Source organism: Plecotus auritus (assembly GCF_963455305.1).
Source record: "Plecotus auritus genome assembly, chromosome: 8".
NCBI classification, from domain to species: domain Eukaryota; kingdom Metazoa; phylum Chordata; class Mammalia; order Chiroptera; family Vespertilionidae; genus Plecotus; species Plecotus auritus.
The window spans coordinates 151,684,450-151,704,987 of record NC_137782.1 but is presented as its reverse complement, the minus strand read 5'-3'; the positions used below and the strand labels follow the sequence as shown (position 1 = coordinate 151,704,987).

The following is a 20,538-nucleotide window of genomic DNA, read 5'->3' as shown; positions in this document are numbered from 1 at the left end:
CCATCCAACAAAACCCTAGCCATAAATGAACCCAACTATCCACTTTTCTTTCTCTGAATCTTTGCCTTTGGAAGTAGCACACACTCATTGTCCCCACCTGAAGTGATCCATCCAGTCCCTTTGGGAAGTCCAACAGATCAACGCCCTCCCTCCTCTGCAAACATCCTAAATGCGTTCTCCCTATCTTATCACTCTCAGCAGTAAACTCTGCTGTTCAAAGAGAGAACAGTAGCCAGCAAACCTGCCTGCTCCCACTCCCACCCTCTTAATCACTTCTTTTGCAACAGAAGTTACCAGATTTACAAATAAAAATCCAGGAAGCCCGCCCTGGTTTTTCCCCCCTCATTGTTCTCCATATTCATTCATGTAGTTTTGGTATGGGTGACTCATACAATTTCACTGTGTAAATATTCTATGATTTACTTACCTACTCTTTATATATATGTGTGTGTGTGAATATATGTATATACTAGAGGCCCAATGCACGGAATTTGTGCAAGAGTAGGCCTTCTCAGCTGCAGCTGCCTTGATCCTACCTCGCACCCGCAGCGGCTGCCTTGATCCTGCGGCTGCAGCCCTGGCTTCATCCTGGCTAATTAGCATATTATACTTTTATTATATATATATATATATTAATTGATTTCAGAGAGGGAGGGAGAGGGAGAGACAGAAACATCAATGATGAGAGAGAATAATTGATTGGCTGCCTCCTGCATGTCCCACACTGGGGATCGAACTCGAAACCCAGACATGTGCCCTGACTGGGAATCAAACTGTGATCTCCTGGTTCATAGGTCAATGCTCAACTACTGAGCCACCCCAGCTGGGCTACTTACCTACTATTTATCTAATGGAAAGTTGGGCTGTTTTCAGTTGTTTTTACTATTAATGATGCCATCGTAAACATTCTCATTAATCTGTTTCTCCTGGGGCACGTGCGAAAGAGCTTCATGGAGGCAAATGACTAGGAGTACAGTTACTGGGGGCAGGATACCGCATGCTTAACTCTACAAAAATAATGCCAAATTGATTATCGATATAGTTGTACCAACTTATATCCCTTCCAACAGCATAAAAAATACATATTCTCATTAATTGCTGGTACTGCCAGACTTTGTAATTTTTATCAAGTGAACATAAATTGGTAACACATTGAAGTCTTAACTTTACATTTATCTAATTGCTAATGATGATTTATCTAATTACTAATAATGTTGAATATCTTTTCACATATATTTTTTTATATATATTTTATTGATTTTTTCAGAGAGGAAGGAAGAGGGATAGATAGTCAGAAACATCGATGAGAGAGAAACATCGATCAGCTGCCCCCTGCACACCTCCTACTGGGGATGTGCCCGCAACCAAGTTACATGCCCTTGACCGGAATCGAACCTGGGACCCTTCAGTCCGCAGGCTGACGCTCTATCCACTGAGCCAAACCGGTTTTGGCTTTTCACATATTTATTCACTTGAGCTTCCATTTCTGTGAAACACCTGTTTATGGCTTCCTTACCCCCCCCAACCCCCATTTTTTTGTTGAATTGCTGGTCTCTCTGAAATGGATTTGTGTAGTTCTTCTTGTATTCCGGATACCGATTCTTTTTTTCTCGGTTATATATACTGTAAATGCCTTATCCTGGTTTGTGTCTAGGTGGGCAATGAGGTGAGCTGGCAAGGGTATGTTTCCTCAAAAGGCAGTAGCCAGTTGTTACCATAGAAGTGTAGACCCACTGTTATTAGGTCTTCCAACTAATAAAAAGAAAACAATGCATGCACTATTTGACACTGTACTGATTCCCGCTTTCTGGGAACGCTCACATCCTCGGCTCCATGCCATGACTCCCCTGGTTGACTCTCCTACATGTCCCACCACTCCTTCTCAGTCTACTCCAAGGGTCCTTAACTGTGAGAATTCCTCAGGGCTCTGCCTTGGGACATTTGTTCATGTCACGCTAAAGAGAACATCTGGACAACATTGAAAAACAGAAGGATTTTGCAACACATCGCAAGCACGTTTGGGGACATTAGGCCAATGGGTGGCATTTTAGGAATTAATTTGCCTAATCCTCTCCCTGGAAGGAAAACTCTAGGGATTTGTACACTCAGCCTGGGATGAGGGTCAGGGATGGTAATTATCACGTTTTTTATGGGCACTACCATCATATGAATGATACCAAGTAACTGATTTGCTATTTTCTGTTTGCTAGCTAAGTGTATATGGAAATTCCAGTTGGCACTTTGACGATTTACGAAACCAATGTTATTTTCACCAGTTTACAAAAGAGCAACCTGATTTAAATTTCCGCAATCCTGATGTTCAAGAAGAAATAAAAGTGAGTATAGACACCTACTCAGACTTCTCTATGACGTGGGGCTTAAGTGGTTATCTGATACACTTTATGTTGAACAATAACTGTGCGGGGAAAATCAAGTTGTGTCATTAAATTCTGGGATTAAGGAGTCAGTCAGATGCAAACATAGACTCTCAGATATGCGAGAGTCTTCCTTCCTTTAACCCAAAATAATCGAAATGGGAGGGAGGCAGAAACACCTGGTACCTACCTGAACTCTGAGTTGCCCCTGTGCCTAACGGGTGGTAGACAAGCAGGCAATTACAATGAAGTGTGCTGAGTGACCATGACAATGGGAAGCAGGAGTGCACAGGGAAGGCACCTAACCTATGTGTCGAGTCATGGAGTGGGAGAGATCAGGGGAGGTTTTTCAGATGAAGCAATCATAACTAATGGATGAGGACAAATGAGCCAGGTTGAGAGGTGGGAGTGTTTCAAGCAGAGAGAAAGCATAGAGAATGGCACATTAGAAGTGTCAGGAGTTTTCCATCATGGCTGGGACATGGCGTATAGAGCGGGAGCTTGATTCAACAAGACTAGAGAGGATTTAGGTCTGAATGGCATTGAAGGTTGTGGTAAGGCTGTGGGTGTAAAAGGTCTTAGAAAAATAATATTTGATTTGCATTTTGAAAAATAAATCTGGCTTTGGAGAAGAGGGAGTAGAGCAGGTTTGGAAGCAGAGAGAGGCCAGGAAAGAGGGTGGTACAGTAATCAGGGAAGAAATGCTGGGCTTTGGACCAATGAGGTGGTGTGGGTTTGCAGAGAAATCATCAGGACTTGAGAGGAGTCTGCTGTGACTCCCGGATTTGGGATTTGAATGCTGACTGGGTGATGGTGCCATTTCCTGAGATGGGAGACACAGGAAGTGGAGGGGGGATGTCTTAGTTATATAGAGTTTGTGCTCTCTCTGTGGGACATCCAACTGTTAGGTCAAGGAGCTCAGGGAAGTGTCTGGTCTAGAGATAGAACTTTGGGACTTGTTGACGGATGGATAATGCCTGCAGAGGTCAGACAGCTAATATCAGGGAGAGAGCTAGGCTGGCTGTGATGAGCAGGGGGTCAATTGCTACTTAGCCCGAGCTGGTTGTTGTTATGTGGGAATGAGGGCCAGGTGTTGGTGGACCTTCCAATAAAGAAAAAAAAAAGTAAACATCAGAGTAAACGTCAATCTCTTATTTGATAAACGGGAAAACGGAGGCCTGGAGAGGTCAAGTGGGTGAATCGGTAAGTGTGCCATAGGGTTCCCGTTCTGCTGCCACCACTTACTTACTGTATGACCTTGGTCAAGGTATTCCATCTCCCTGTGCCTCAGTTCCCTCGTTGGTAAAATAGGAACGATCACAGGACATACCTCACAGGGTTGTTTGGGGATTAAAGGGGTTGACCTTTGTAGCGCACGTTGGACAATGTATTCTTTATTATATAAGTACTTGTTAAATAATCAGTAAGTGGATAGATAAATGAGTAAATACTGTTGTGAAGTGAAATGAAAAGAAGGTATAAGATGGAACCCCAGGGAGCTCTAAAGGCCTGTTGAGTAGACAGACAAGGAGTGACAAACCAGGAGCGGGGCGTCCTGCAGCGAAGGGATGTATTTGTAGAAAACGAGGTTAGTCAGCAGTGCCAAACATGGCAGAGAATTCAGGAAATTTAAAGACCAAAATGTCAATTGACTCTCGCAGGAATACCTCATTTACCTCACAGACACCCTGCAGATGGGTTTTATTTTATTTAAGGTTTAACGAGGTCATGCTGATGCCCTAACTCAGTGGTCGGCAAACTCATTAGTCAACAGAGCGGCAATCACTGCCCTAACTCTTTGCCGATCACTGCCCTAACTCTTGCAGATGGGCGGTGAGGGAGATGGAACCGTAGCTTGATGTTAGCTCATATTCCAGAGCCTGTGATCCTTCCTCTACTCCCAGCTCCTGGAGGACGTAGCAAAGAATTTTACCAAGACTTCTGAGCAGCACTGTGGTCAGTTTTGTGCCCCCGTTGCCTATAATCAGAGAATAGTTTTCTCTCTGTATATCCTAGACTTTATCATTCCCTCTTACGATGGATGACCTGGGGTTTATGTCATTATCAAAAGGAAGTCTTAGAGATCATCACATGTAAGAGCAGAGCTTCTCTTTCCCAAACCTGGCTTTTTCGGTAAACCCAGAAATGTTGGTCATCTTAAAAGGAAAGGTTTGGCTCAAGGTTTTGTGAATTTGGGTATCAGTAATGCTGAAATAATTCCTTTTTTTACTCAGAGCAGTGAGTTGCTTAAGGAGAAAAGAATGAACAGGTGCCTGGTGGAAAACCAGGACTGTGTGATGTCATGGGAGTTAGACAGGAATCGGGGACACAGTGTACTATCCCGAGTCCTGTGGCACTGACACGGGTCATCCGGTCCTGGCAGAACCAGGCTCTGTGCCCATTTCCACACCCGGCATCCAGGGACAGCGTAATTGGAGTAAAAGAGGGTTAGTGATTAAAACCTGGTGCTCTCTTTTCTCACCTGGTCAAGAGCATAAATAGCATGAAGCAAATCTTTTTCAACAGCAAATTTTGGATTATCTGAGTGAAAACCTCAGCCTTTAAAATGACTCTCACAAATAAGCATCCAGCTTTTGCTGTTTTGCTTCATCAAACAATGATAACATCTCTTACTGGACTAAAGTGAAAACCCCTGCCAAGGCCATCAACCTTGGCTGGTGCACGCATTTCTCATTCTTTAATGTCGGGCCAATAGTTAATGAGGCTGAGAACCCCTAAGAGGATAAGGACCCACTAGTCGCTTTATTCCAGGAAATCAGTGCTCAAAAGCTTCATGTTTACAGCATCTTGGTGTTTAATGGTTTCCACATTTTTGTCAGGGACTGCTAGTTTGGCTGGATTATAGCTGTTTGAGCTTCACCCCAACCCTGATCCTGTCATTGTTCCCTTTTGTAAAGAACAGCGCCACCTGGAGGTGGGTCCCGCTTGTGTGGAGTCTGAAGTTTCTACAAATTTGGGGTCGTCTTAAAATAAAAAGACTGTAAAATTAGGTGCAGAGAAATGAGTGTTTATTTAGAAGGAGGAAAGATGGTGGGAAGAAGGGGCTCATACAAGTGAGGGGTCTTTAAGCTTGGACCCTAAGCGACCTAGATCCTGTTCTACAAATGAGGTGCCTCAATATATTTTCTCTAGCTCCATCTCTAACCATTTGCCCTCACTTCTTGTCATCCTGCAGTGCTGATTCCTGGGCAAATCTTACTATTTCACCCTCTTGTATTACCTTGTTCCTTTCCTTGAAAGCTTTATCCTGGCTTTGATTTAAATATTTTTTGCATTACAAGTTGATTGTCTAGTTGGGGATTCTAAAAATACTCTAAAGACAGACCTGTCGGTTGTATTTTGCTCATGGTTGTAGTTCCAGAGCTTGGCTAAGTGCCTGGCCCAGAGTTGTAACTCAAATACTTATTATTATTTTTTAAATCCTCACTCAAGGATATTTTTCCATTGATTTTTAGAGAGTGGGAGGGGGAGGGGAGAGAGAGAGATAGAAACATTGATGTGAGAGAGACACATCAATATGAGCCCCGACCAGGATTGAGTCTGCAACCGAGGTACGTGCCCTTGGCCAGAATCGAACCCTGGGACCTTTAGTCCTCGGGCCAACTCTCTATCCACTGAGCCAAAACGGCCAGGGCTCAAATACTTATTAAATGAATAAATTTGGTAAGAAGTAAAGATGCTAGTAACAACAAACTTGTGGGTTTTGTGCTCAAAGAAAAATTCCACTGGGTAGTAGCAGCTTAAAGTTATTTGGGTCAACTGTGTCCACACTAAGGATTGTCAGCAGCCGAGCCTGCATAGATTTGGAAAAATTTTCAAGTTTTCAAAAATGTCACCATAAGCCTCAGGGGAATTGACCTCAGCAGTATGAACCCTTCCATTTAGCCAACAGACATCTTTGAGCCCCTTGAATTTCAGCATCCTAGAGATTCCATATTCACATGTAGATACAAGAAACACTTTAGCGGTCGCCAACCAGTGGTCTGCAGACCACTGGTGGTCCATGAGGTCCAAAAGGTTGGCAACCGCTGATTCAAACAAGTGATTTTTGGGCTAGTCCTCATTAGGGTTCTAAGGCTCTGTTCCCTTCAGCAGGTGAAAGTTGGCTACTTCACTCTAATACTTGGTTTTATTTATTCATTTATTTATTTATTTATTTATTTATTTTTATCTTTTTTTTAAAAATATATATTTTATTGATATTTCACAGAGAGGAAGGGAGAGAGATAGAGAGCTAGAAACATCGATCAGCTGCCTCCTGCACACCTCCCACTGGGGATGTGCCCGCAACCAAGGTACATGCCCTTGACCGGAATCGAACCCGGGACCTTTCAGTCCGCAGGCCGACGCTCTATCCACTGAGCCAAACCGGTTTCGGCTATTTATTTATTTTTAAATAAATCTTTATTGTTCAGTTTATTACAGGTGTTCCTCTTTTTTTCCCCCATAGCTCCCCTCCACCTGATTCCCCACCCCACCCCATGCCCTTACCCCCCCCCCACCACTGTCTTCATCCATAGGTGTAAGATTTTTGTCCAGTCTCTTCCCACACCCCTCCCACCCCCTTTCCCCTGAGAATTGTCAGTCCACTCCCTTTCTATGTCCCTGATTCTATTATATTCACCAGTCCATTCTGTTCTTCAGATTTTTTATTCACTTGATTTTTAGATTCACTTGTTGGTAGGTATGTATTTGATGTCATTTTGTTGTTCATAATTTTTATCTTTACCTTTTTCTTCTTCTTCCTCTTCTTAAAGAATACCCTTCAGAATTTCATGTAATCCTGGTTTGGTGGTGATGAACTCTTTTAGCTTTTTCTTGTCTGTGAAGCTCTTTATCTGACCTTCAACTCTGAATGATAGCTTTGCTGGGTAGAGTAATCTTGGTTGTAGGTTCTTGCTGTTCATCACTTTGAATATTTCTTGCCACTCCCTTCTGGCCTGCATAGTTTCTGCCGAGAAATCAGCTGACAGTCGTATAAGTGCTCCCTTGTAGGTAACTAACCATTTTTCTCTTGCTGCTTTCAAGATTCTCTCTTTGTCTTTTGCCCTTGGCATTTTAATTATGATGTGTCTTGGTGTGGTCCTCTTTGGATTCCTTTTGTTTGGGGTTCTGTGAGCTTCCTGGACTTGTAAGTCTATTTCTTTCACCAGGTAGGGAAAGTTTTCTGTCATTATTTCTTCTAATAGGTTTTCAATATTTTGCTCTCTCTCTTCTTCTGGCACCCCAAAAATTCGGATGTTGGTACACTTAAAGTTGTCCCAGAGGCTCCTTACACTATCTTCATATTTTTGGATTTTTTCTTTTTGTTTTTCTGGTTGGGTGTTTTTTGTTTCCTCATATTTCAGATCTTTGGTTTGATTCTTGGGGTACGTTGATCTACAGTTGAGTTTCTGTATATTCTTTATTTCAGACAGTGTATGCTTAATTTCTGACTGGTCCTTTTCCATTTTTTTGGCATTCTCATTAAGATCCTTAAAGGTCTCACTAAGTTCCTCAGCGGTTTCTAGAAGATTCTTGAGTAACCTTATAAATGTGGTTCTGAACTCTATGTCGTCCAGTAGTTTGCTTTCCTCCTTTTCTTTCATTCTTGACATGTTTCTTTGTCTCCACATTTTGCTGCTTCCTTGTGTTGATGGAGAGGCTTTGTGTGGTAGGTGACCTATAGGGGCCAGTAGCTCAGCCTCCCCAATCACCTGAGGTGGACGCCTTTGGTACACCCCTTTGTGGGTTGAGTGAAAAGTCTTGGTGTAGTTAAGCCTTGATTGCTGTTGGTACACTGGGAGGAATTGACCTCCAGGCCAATTGGCTGTGAGGACCCGCTGTGTCTATAATGGAAGAACTGCTGCGCTGGAGACACGCTTATGGTGCAGGACTTGTTTCAGTAGGGCTTTGGTGCTCACTGAATCTGCCTCTTGAATGTATCACTTATGGATGTGAGGAGTTGAAATCTGGTGTCTCACACTGACCACTAGGTACACTGGCTTCTGGATCTCCAATGGGGTGCAGGTCAGCTACTGTCTGAGGCCACCCAGCAGGAGCTACAGAGAGAACTATAGTTTTCTCCTCTTTGCTTGGGGTTTGGAGGTTTTGGAGCTGTCTGACCTGGGCTGCAAGTTTGCTAGGTTAAGCTGCGATAGGGCAGGTCATTCATATGCTAAAGTCGCTGCTTGGAGCTTGGATGGGTTTGTAGATTGTGCGGGGCAGGGTCTCATGGCGTGACTAGGCTAGGGCGTGGCAAACAGCGATGGCTGCCAGTTAGCCGGCTCTGTATCTCCGACCGCGTCCCCGCGTCCCGTGCCCCAGCATAGTAAACAATTATTCCTGTGCGCCCCCCTGCAAGCAAGCCTCCCTCACTTTCCGACCCCATGGCAGACAGTCCAGCTTCTCCCCATAGGATTTTGGGTCCCCCGTGTCTCCCCAGAAACTGGAGTTCAGAGTAATCGGGAGCTTGTCTCCCTTCAGGTTGAAAAAAGCAGTGCTCCCAGTTGCCCGTCGCCAGCCCGATTTGCACGCCTCCATACCTCAGCTTTTCAGCGCTTGTGCACCCCTCAATGCTGTTTGCTCTTTCCTTCTAGTTGTAGAACTTCCACTCAGCCAGCTTTCCCGTGGTTCTGGGTGATAGACGTTTTGTCTTTTAGTTGTAGTTTTGAAATTGTTGTGCGAGGCAGCAGTTTAGGTGTTTACCTATGCCGCCATCTTGGATCCTCCCACTCTAGTACTTTGAATCGCAGGTGGTTCTGCTCTAATATGAAACCTTCCATTCAGCAAGGGATGAGCCACGAGCAACATGAGGAGAGCCACTCACTGTCCCTTCACAGAAGGGACAGTGCTGGAATAGGCCAGGCTGCGAGGGGATGCCTCGTGGTGGGAGGGGGAGCTGAGAACTAGGCCCTCTGCTTTTCAAGAGCCTCGTCCTCCCAACTGCCCCAGTACAGGCCAAGTCAAGTCAGTTTCTGCCCTCCACGACTGGTTCATGCTGTCCACTAACAGTCCACAATGTTGTTGTTGTTGTTGTTCTTCTTCTTCTTCTTTCTCTTCTTCTTCTTCATTGATTTTAGAGAGAGAAAGGGAGAGGGAGAGAGAGACATCGGTGTTCATTAGTTGGCTGCCTCCTGCATGCCCCCCACTGGGGATTGAGTCACAACCCGGGCATGTGACCAGGAATCAAGCCTGTGACCACCTGGTGCATGGGACAAAACTGTCAACTGAGCCACACCGGCAGGCCCAGAATGTTCTTCCTCATCTCACTCCCTGATGGAATCCCACCGGCCACATTCAAACACTAGCTCTTCCTTCTCTGGTAGTACCCACCCACCCACCCACATTAAATTCAATCTTCTTGGAGCGCCAACAGCCCAGCAGACAGAGAACTCTCCTCTTAGGAGGTTGACGTGTGCTTGGCCTTGCATTCTTAGGTAACCTGTGTTCCCCGACTATTCTGTAGATGCCTCGAAGTCAGGGAACATGCCATACTCCTTAGGTGTCCCAACAGTACCACACCATATCAGACTCATTCCGGCTCGCTGTACTTCCTTCTTTAGTGCAGGAAGGACTGTTTCCCTAAGGACCGGGCAGTGTGTCAGAGGCCAGGGAAATGGAAATGAAGCAGACTTGCCTCAGGAATCTCCCGGGCTGGTGGAAGGGCCATTCATGACCGGGTGCTTCACTGGTTATATTTTCTCTCAGTTTGGAGTCATTGTTAAGAAGCTGGGCATGAGGAAGATATGGTCCCAGTTTCTCCTGAGTCCGATCTTTCATTTTGAATGGATTCTTTGAACTTTGCAAACATGCTTAGAACATCAGTTAGAAACGTAACATTTGGAATTCAAATATGAGGGAAGCATGGGAGTCTATAAATACAGTTTTTGAGTTTATTCTACTGAGACACTGCTATGCTAAATAGATGGAAATACACTATGAGTGCTTGCATGTTTTGGTGGGGAGATGGCTGCTTTATTAACAGATAAAATACTTATTAAACATTGTGATAATGTCTTTAATGTAACCAAGTATTTTACTTCTTTGTTTTAGGAAATTATACAGTTCTGGCTCTCAAAGGGTGTCGATGGCTTCAGTTTCGAGGCTGTTAAGTTTCTTCTAGAAGCAAAACATCTGAGAGATGAGATCCAAGTGAATAAGACCCAAATCCCGGTAAAATATTGCATTAGTTTTTTTCTCCCCTTTTCTGAAAATGTCTTGAGTGTTTTTTCTTTTTTAGTCTGAGACACCAGTTACCAGAGATGCGTTCTGTCCTGTCTGTAGGAAGTGCTTTAAATCATTTTCTTTAGCAAACCCAGAGGAATTTCAAATGAAAATGACCTGATGTTTTCTTCCCCTGGTTCGCTCAGGAGCCAGGGACCCCGTGAGGAGTCCTTCGGTGACAAGGGTCCTGAGGGTGTAGACAGTGTGGACTCTACCAAGAGCTACCACTACTCACTGCAGTTTTGGCATCTCACTCAAGTTCCCCAGGCGCTTTTGTGCTCATTAAAGAGCACACAGGTGGAAGGGTACAGCATTAACACTTGCTGAGAGTCTATTGCAGGGGTCGGGGATGTCCGGCCCGAGGGCCGTATAAGGCCCGCAAAATCATTTGGTCTGGCCTTGCCAAGGCATTAGGGGTGAGGTAATTAAATGTTTGACCAAATAGAGCAGGCTGATTTTTAAATTGATAATTTTGTATGGACTGTGAGTGATGTTATAAAAACCCAAATGGCCCTTGGCTGAAAAAAGAAGGGTCCCCACCCCTGGTCTATTGTATGCTGTGTGCTGTTTACTTATGAGAGTGGTTTTATGATCCCCATTTAGCAAATCTTAGAGAAATGAACTTATCAGGGATGAGAGGTGATAAATGGAGTTACAACCAAGCCTATCTCACTACAGAATCTGGGCTCTCTGTGGTTCTCAACCTCCAGCACCCCCTCCTCCCCCATCACTGATGAGAGATACTAACCACATGGCACTCTCTTCCTCTGGTCGACCACCACTCTACCGTCACTCTGTGTTCAAGGCCAAGTAGACAGTAGTCCTAAAATGCATTTCAGAATAATGGATTTGTATATTTACACAATGGAATGTCAAAATAAATGCATTACAGTGACACATAGCAATACAGGTGAATCTTAGCAATGTAATGAGTAGCAAAAAATATCTAAAATTATCATACATAGCATGATGTCCCTCTTATAAAGTTAAACAAGTGAAATTCATATGGATATCAAGTGTATTATCAAGCTTTTGTCCTAAATTTATGGGTACTATGACTTCATTAAAACAAACAATTAACTAAAGAGAAGTTGGCCGTGCATGGGCTAATTATGATAGCACATCATGAACTGAAGGTTATGATTGTCTCTTTTTTTTCACATGTGACTTTCAATAAGAAGGGGGGGAAAGGTGATAAGGTAGCCAGCCGGTAGTCTCAAAGAAAAGCATTTATCCTTGAAGAAGAAATCTCAAAATAATCTTGGTAATTAATAATGAGATGTCATAGGAGAGGCATACCTTGCCAGTCTTAATAAATGATCAGAACAATGGGATTTGTGTGCTATCCAAGAAAAATATAAAGATTATGTAATTTCAGGAAGAGACCTGAGATTCCAAAAAATTCACCTGTAAGTTCACCTATTTTCAAAAAAAGGGTCCACTGAATGAATGGTAACTCAGGTTTGGATTTTCCAGGCTATCCATGTCCATCCCAGGACCTACAACCTTGGCTTGTGTTAAATATAAACTTTTCTTTGGATTCTAGACTATTTAACCTTGGGAAGGCATAGAATATGTACCAGGAAAAATTTCTGAAACCCTGGAGAATATAACAGTGAAAATAAAGGCTAGAAGTGGTAAAAAAACACACAAACAAAACAAGTTTAAATGCATGCTATTAATACTTTGTGAGCAGATAACGTATAGGTATAAAAATGAGCTCTATAATCATTAAGATAATTGGTTTTCTTTGTCTTTAAAAAGTCGGGAGCATTTAGGACAATTAAATGTTCTGGAGGAGGATTTTGTTAAATACATTTGCTACCAAATGTTTAGATGATAATTAGAATTTGTTTATTAGATTTATAGTTAATAATTTAAGTATAAGTGAAATACTAATAGTCATGAATATTCTTTTTTTTTTTTAAATATATTTTATTGATATTTCACAGAAAGGAAGGGAGAGGGATAGAAAGCTAGAAACATCGATGAGAGAGAAACATCGATCAGCTGCCTCCTGCACACCTCCCACTGAGGATGTGCCTGCAGCCAAGGTACATGCCCTTGACCGGAATCAAACCCGGGACCTTTCAGTCCGCAGGCCGACACTCTATCCATTGAGCCAAACCGGTTTCGGCAGTCATGAATATTCTTTACCCATAAAACCCTTTGAGCATTGGAAGTGCTAGAGACAGTCTGTGTTCACATTATTGGATGTGGGAAATGATGGTAACTGTGCTGTCCTATTTTCAAAGGACACAGTCACACACTACGCAGAGCTGTACCATGACTTCACCACCACGCAGGTGGGAATGCACGACATTGTCCGGAGCCTCCGGCAGACAATGGACCAACACAGCAGGGAGCCTGGGAGATACAGGTAACGATAGGACGTGCTTCTTTACTTCCTGGTGCAGCAGTTTATCCTTTACATCCAGGCATTCTCAGGAGGTTCAAGTTATAATTGAACAAACTTGTGTAATTACAATCTATCTATATATATATATACAAGCCTAAGTGATTGTCCGACTGTTCGACAGTCTGACCAGTAGCTATGATGCGCACTGACCACCAGGGGGCAGATGCTCAACGCAGGAGCTGCCAAGCTGTGGTGACTTGGCAACTGCGGTTCTCGGGTAATGCACTCGGAACCAGAGAGGAGGGAGTCCGATTCCAGGGTGTGTCACCCAAGAACTGCCCTCTTGCAATCCGGGACCCCTCGGCAAGATGTCAGAGAGCCAGTGTTGGCCTGATCCCCACAGGCCAGGCCGAGGGACCCCACTGGTGCACGAATTCATGCACCAGGCCTCTAGTGTATTATAACTCAGGCCCGGGCCTTTTATATTCTTTTGTTGCTTAACTTTACTGATTTTCAGTTTCCTCTTTTGTAAAATGCTAACCATAGTACTTATTTCACAAGAACGTTGTGAAAATTAAAATATAATGTTATCTAAATCTTACCCATTATTATTATTTGACGTGTTGGTACTCCTGTACAGTGTGAATCCAGTGTTTCAACTAAACATTAGTAGATCACAATGGTTAGGGACATGCTTTAGAATCAGGTGGCCCTGAGAGGGACTCCTGCATAAAGGCTGTGTGACTTTGGGCTGGTCAGTTACACGTAAGTCTCAGTTTTCTCATCAATTAAAAGGTCATAGTCCTCGCTGGTGTGACTGAATTGGTTGGAGTGTTGTCCAGTACACCGAAAGGTATTGGGTTCAATTCCCCAGTCAGAGCACATACCCAGGTTTTGGGTTTGATCCCTGGTCAAGTACACAGGGGAGACAACCAATTGATGTTTCTCTTGCACATCGATGTTTCTCTCTTACTCCCTCTCCCTTCCTCTCTCTCTAAAATCAATGGAAACATATCCTTGGATGAGGATATATATAAAAAAAGTGATAGCCACATCCTTATAAAGCTGTTGTGATATTACATGAGATAATGTATATGAAGCACTTAAAACAGTGCTTAGCACATAATAAACAAAATAAACTTAACCCTTATTAAATTTGTGTAATCACTCAATAGAATCAATAGGAAAGGAATTAAAGAAATTTCTCCTTAAAGTTGGTCCTCTGATTACTATCCCCATTTTACAGAGAAGGAAACTGAGACTCTGAGCATGCAGGTAATGGTCACACATGTAGTAATGGCATGGGAACTGAAACACTTGGGTTCCAGATACACTTGTTTATTAACCTAATGACTCAAACAGCTAAAGCCAGCATTGGTGTGGGCCATTTCAGGCTAATAACTGAGTGTGCGCTGGTACAAAAGTGAGGCTTTACAAGGATTCAAATACAAGGCATGTTTTTAGGGAACCCTCCTCCCCTTACCTTATATGCAGATATATTCATAAGATTCTAAGGGGAGTTATGAAAATTGCCAGTCTTCCTGGAAGTGACTGAGTTTTATTATTATACTAAAAAGAACAATATTGAGATCTAAATGTTTTAACTCGTAGACATGGCCTTAGTATTAGGCTAGTCTTTGGGTTTATTACAGTGAGAAATTGTCCAGGTGATCCAGCATTTATTTCTTGGTCATCTGGCTTTTTCTAGTGAGTCCCAGCCCAATATGGTTAATAGTGTGCATTCATTGCCCACATCTTGTTAATCAGATGTAAGCACGTTCCTAGGCCTGAAGACATTGTACGCTGCCAACTCTCACAGGTTCATGGGCACCGAAGCCTATGGGGACAGCATTGACAGGACTATGATGTACTACGGGCTGCCTTTTATCCAAGAAGCAGATTTTCCCTTCAACGATTACCTCACAAGGCTAGACAGTCCTTTTGGGAACAGTGTGTTTGAGGTTATCACATCCTGGATGAAACATCTACCAGAAGGAAAATGGCCTAATTGGATGGTAAGTTCTCATGCCCAGCTCTGCATATCTGGTGCTGGTGAGTTTATGGAATAAGTTACCTTTAAAATGAAGGATGTTTGTCTCCTAGCAACCTTCACCTTTCCCTTATTTGGTGATTGTTTGAGCTAGTCTTGCCCCGGCTTCTGACTGGGTTCTTTTCATTTGTCTTCATTCTTTTCCTTCTGGTTCTCAGGCTATACTCTCAACTGATCTGTCTTCAAGTTTGCTGATTCCTCTGCCAGGCCAAATCTGTCGAACCACTCTACTGAATTTTTCATTTATTTTGCTTTTCAACTGAAATGTCTACTTGGTTCTTTTTCATTATTTCTCTTTATTGATATTATCTATTTGAAGAGGCATTATTCATCATGCTTTAAAAAATTCTTTAGATTTCATTTAGCTCCTTGAAACGTATGTATCATAGTTGATTTAAGTCTTTGTTCAGTAAGTGCAATGTTTGGGTTTTCTCAGCCACATTTTCTATTGAATGCTTCTCCCCTCCTACCTGCACACCCCACCCCCCCCCCCCGCTTTATGTATGGGTCATACTTCCCTGTTTCTTTGCACTCTTGTATTCTTTTTTATTGTTGTTTTGAAAACTGGCTATTTTAAAAAATGTAATGTGAAAATTCTGGAAATTACATACTCCCCTCCCTAGCGGTTGATGCTGTTTACTTAGTGACTTTCTTGGATTAATCCTCCCAAATCTGTCTTCTGTGTTGTGTGGCCATGCCTCTGCTTATCCAGTTTATCGGTCACCTAATGATTGGAGATTCTTTAAATGCCTTGAAACAGTAAGTCTCAGGTCTTCCCTGGACATCTGCACAGTCCTGTACATTGTGTAGCCTTCCAGATTCCAGGACTATGCCAGAGCCCCTATGGACATCTCATTCACCAGCCTTTAAGTTTCTCGCCAGTCTCTGGTCAGCCCCAGCTGGTACCACCACTCCTGGCAGGTGTAATGCTAAACAACTGCTACTGGTTGTTTTTGGTAAGTGCCCTGGGGAACGGGCAGAAGCAACTCTGAATCTGATCAGATAAAAGAAAAAAGTCCCAGCTGCTAGAGAGGTCAGTGACCGTTCTTCTAGAGGTGAAGCTTTCGGCAAATTCTAAACCTATTCCACCACCGCTACTGTAGTTACGAGTCTGTTGGTTTTCCAGGCGATCGTAGATCTGAGGAGAGGGGCATGAAATCAGGGCAAGTTAAAATGACACAAAGCTTGCCGTTCCAAGATCTACTAGTAGCTGTTTTTCTTGAATTTTTGCAAGCCTTTAGTTAATTTCCAGAGTTTTGAGAAAATGGATTTGCCAGTTCTCCTTTCATGTGCTTTTTGGAGATCCTTACTGCACCATTCCAGAAGTGCCCCCATACCACAGATTTCATAATTTAGTAGTTTGAGCACTTGTTTTTTCATATACGGAGTCTCGGGTATCATAGGTGACAGGGACCTCTCAAACTGTGGGAGGCCCTGTTCTCTGTCCACTGCTGTGAACTATTTGTAGAAAAGTTCTGAAAAAGCAAGTGCTCTAGGCTTGAAAATCACTGTTTCTTGTCAAATACTCTTAAGGTAATGAAAAGAATAAACGGAGGCAAAATTTGACCTAATTTCTTGTCCTTAAAAGTAGAAATACACTTTACAGTGGCCTATAAAAGATCATTGTAAAGATAATTTTAGTACATCTAAAGGAAAAAAGAAACTTCCCTTTTCTTGAATTGTAGCAACTAAATTCCTATTCTCAGACTCAAGTTCAAAAGCTGGTTCTGCCTCATTCCCTGACTTGAATTTATGATGCAGCTTCTCAGGGCCCATTTCATCATGAGTTATGGTATATGGAAGAGTTGTTAGGCGATTTAAAGGAACTCTTAAATAAGGACTAGTTACAATATGTAATTGGAGCATTTAACATAGAAATGTGCTATGTAAAAATAGAAAACTTTACAAAAAATTTTCACATGGCTATGTACATTTCTCTTTTAATTTAAAATTAGTTTTGAATGGTTCAAGTCACAGACATCACAAGTTCTTGTCCCACCCTTGTCCCTTCCACCTGTTCTGTCCCCATCCAGCTCTCTATGGGAAGCATTTTTGTTTCTTTTCATGTCAATATTCTTATCCAAATGTGCAAAAATACTAATGTGCACCCTCCTGAATCTTACCAGATTTGCACTATCACTGTGAAGTAAATTATTTTGTTGATCATAATGGCCAAGGTGGTGAACTGGTCAGTTAAGCAGCAAGTAGCAGGTTTGGGATGAAATCCAGGTTTGCTGATATCAAGGATCCATGGTAACCACCTTGTCTTTCGCCTGGTAAACTTTTTGTGAAATGTGAATCTGGAAAACTGTGTATAGAGTTGTGTTCTTAAAAATATATGCCTGTATACAGAGTTGTGTTCTTAGAAATATATGCCTTTTAGATCGGTGGACCGGACAATGCCCGGCTGACTTCTCGTCTGGGGAAAGAATATGTTAACATCATGAACATGCTTGTGTTCACACTTCCTGGAACTCCCATTACTTATTATGGGGAAGAAATAGGAATGGGAAATATTTTAGCCACAAACCTCAACGAAAGCTATAATGTCGTAAGTTAATATAATTTAACCATGCTTCATACCATATACTCATTTTTTTTTTTTGCCAAATCAGATAATTTACTATTTCTATTTCACAGCTGAAAATTATTTTTCTTTCCTTTCTTACTCTGAGACAGTGAGAATTCTTAGCTTTCCAGGCTGGGGAGCTTGTAAAATGAGACACACAACTGGCCTATGAACCAGGAGGTCACAGTTCGATTCCCAGTCAGGGCACATGCCTGGGTTGCGGGCTCAATCCTCAGGAGGTGTGCAGGAGGCAGCTGATCAATGATTCTCTCTCATCACTGATGTTTCTTCCTCCCTCTCCCTTCCTCTCTGAAATATATATAATAAATATATATACATATACATACACACATATATATATACATATATATATATATATACATATATATACACACATATATATATATACATATATCTACACTAATAAAAGCCTCACATCATCACAAGATGGCTGCCCTACATCGTCACAAGATGGCCACCACAAGATGGCCGGCAGGGGAGGGCAATTGGGGGCGAACAGGCCAACAGGGGAGGGCAGTTGGGGGCAGAGGGGGATCGGGCCAATCGGCAGTCGGACATCCCCCGAGGGGTCCCAGATTGGAGTTGGTGCAGGCTGGGCTGAGGGACGCCCCTCTTCCCCCGCCCCCCCTCCCCCTGCGTGTACTGGGCCTCTAGTAACACAACTGAATTTCTTGTGTAGAGCCCAGGAATCTGCATTTATTGATTTGAGAGAGACAATGATTTGTTCTTGTATGTGCCCTGACCAGGGATTAAACCAGCAATGTTGGTATATCAGGATGACCCTCTAACCAAACTGAGCTACCCGGCCAGGGCCAGGAATCTGCATTTTAAAGATGTTTCCCAGCTAATTCTTAGGCACACTAAAATTTGAGAACCAGTTTTGAGTTTGGAATATTATTCATTACCCTCTACATGTCTAGGAACGTTTATTTATAGTGCTTGTCTATATTGCTAGATCTCACTTGACCATAGCACAAGATTCTTCCTGACATTTTAAAAAAATGTTTTTGATTTTAGAGGGAAAGAAATAGCAATGATGAGAAAATCATTGATTGGCTGCCTCCTGCACACTCCCTACTGGGGATAGAGCCCAGAACCCTGACCTGACTGGGAATCGAACTCTGACTTCCTGGTTCATAGGTCGATGCTCAACCACTGAGCAACACCAGCTGGGCTCTTCCCGTTAGTTTAACAAAAGTAGCGCACAGCCTCAGACTTGGGTGGTTTTTATTAATTTTTTTAAAAATATGTTTTTACTGATTTAAGGAAGAAGGGATAGAAACACCGATCAGTTGGCATCTGCACACCCCCTTCTAGGGATCAAGCTGAGCAACCAGGGCATATGCCCTTACCAGGAACTGAACCGGTGACCTCTTGGTACATGGGTTAACACTCAACCATTGAACCACACTGGCTGGGCAGGGTGGTTTTTATTTTGCTTTTGTCTGAGGCTATGGCTCTCATTGTGTTCTGGGTAGATGAATAATCTTGAACCTATAATTTGTATGATTAGCTTTCAATTGTATCAGATCCAATTTCCCTAATGGAAACTTTCTATTTCAGCTCCTAAATTTGTGTGTGTGTGCACTGATAGTGCAATTAACCAGGCTGGATAGAGAGGATAGAATTTAGACTCACTTGTACATGGCTGCATACGTGAATTCACCATATCAGCACTGTATCACAGAATGAGTTGGTAATAGCACATTTTGAAATTCCCCATTACTCAATTTTTGGAAAAAGCAGCAGAGTGTAAACATGTATGAAAGTTCAGTTAGTATAGTCCAGTGCTCGGCAAACTCATTAGTCAACAGAGCCAAATATCAACAGTACAACGATTAAAATTTCTTTTGAGAGCTGAAAACTGACTTCTGCGCATGGGCCACAAAGTTTCAATCGCATTGTACGTGTGCCCCCGCACGTGGTATTTTGTGGAAGAGCCACACTCAAGGGGCCAAAGAGCCGCATGTGGCTTGCGAGCCGCAGTTTGCTGACCACTGGTATAGTCTATTCAAACTCAAGATGCCATGAACTGTTTTCCAATTTAAAGTGTGAGACTGGTTGTGCATTGAATGTTAATGAATTCAAGTATAGGAAATTAAGTAATTATGAAGTAAATAATGGCCAAATTGTATTTCATTTAATTAACCTGACCACTGTTTTCTCTTTATGGTCCTTGACACAGGATACCCTTCTCTCAAAGTCACCAATGCAGTGGGACAATAGCTCAAATGCCGGTTTTTCTGAAGGCAATCACACCTGGTTACCTACCAGTACAGATTACTACACTGTAAATGTTGCTGTAAGTATCAACGAAAATTTTATGCCGATTCCAGAAACAGAAAATGAGTTTCTATGCTAATAACATATACTAAAACATTAACTGATGCTATTTATTTTTAAAACATTTTAAAATTGATTTTGAGAGAGGAAGGAAGAGGAAAACATCAATGTGAGAAACTGAAACATCGATTGGCTGCTCCTGCACACCCCCTACTAGGGATCAAGCCCACAACCTGGGCAATAATTGAACCCGCAACCTTTTGGTGCACAAGTGGATGCTCAACCAAAAGGCTACACGGGTCAGGGCCTGATGCATTTCAAATCAATCACATAGACTTCTCCTACAGCTTTCAAGTCATGTTTTTGTGAAAATACAAACTGGTACCATTTGAACTATCATACAGAATATACAACTCTTCTTTGGAAAGACCAAGAGCTTTGAGATATTAAGGAAATTTTATGAAGGTCTGTCAGCAAGCCTAGCTATCTTTCCTTCTTTACTCCCCTCGAAAGGAAGGGAAAGAAGGAAGGAGTTCGATCAATCTAGGGTAATGTGGGCTGGAGAGAAGCCTGTATACCCGCAGAAACTGAAGACATGAACCACCACTGACAGGCAGTAGCTGGTAGAAAAGCACACCATTTGGTTTTTGCTGAT

The 20,538-nt window shown here is 42.6% G+C and overlaps 1 protein-coding gene across 3 annotated transcripts in view; it reads left to right on the top strand.

The window, feature by feature from the left end:
• The window catches only part of SLC3A1 (solute carrier family 3 member 1), a 32,165-nt gene that overhangs the window by 5,350 nt on the left and 6,277 nt on the right, over window positions 1–20,538 (top strand). The window contains exons 4-9 of one of the 3 annotated variants that reach the window (XM_080685224.1): window positions 2,211–2,336; window positions 10,431–10,550; window positions 12,857–12,981; window positions 14,780–14,975; window positions 17,394–17,561; window positions 19,786–19,902. In XM_080685224.1, the coding sequence (XP_080541350.1) occupies window positions 2,211–2,336; window positions 10,431–10,550; window positions 12,857–12,981; window positions 14,780–14,975; window positions 17,394–17,561; window positions 19,786–19,902 (852 nt within the window). The remainder of the gene's footprint in view (window positions 1–2,210; window positions 2,337–10,430; window positions 10,551–12,856; window positions 12,982–14,779; window positions 14,976–17,393; window positions 17,562–19,785; window positions 19,903–20,538) is intronic. The other 2 variants (XM_080685225.1, XM_080685226.1) reach the window with 2 other exon arrangements.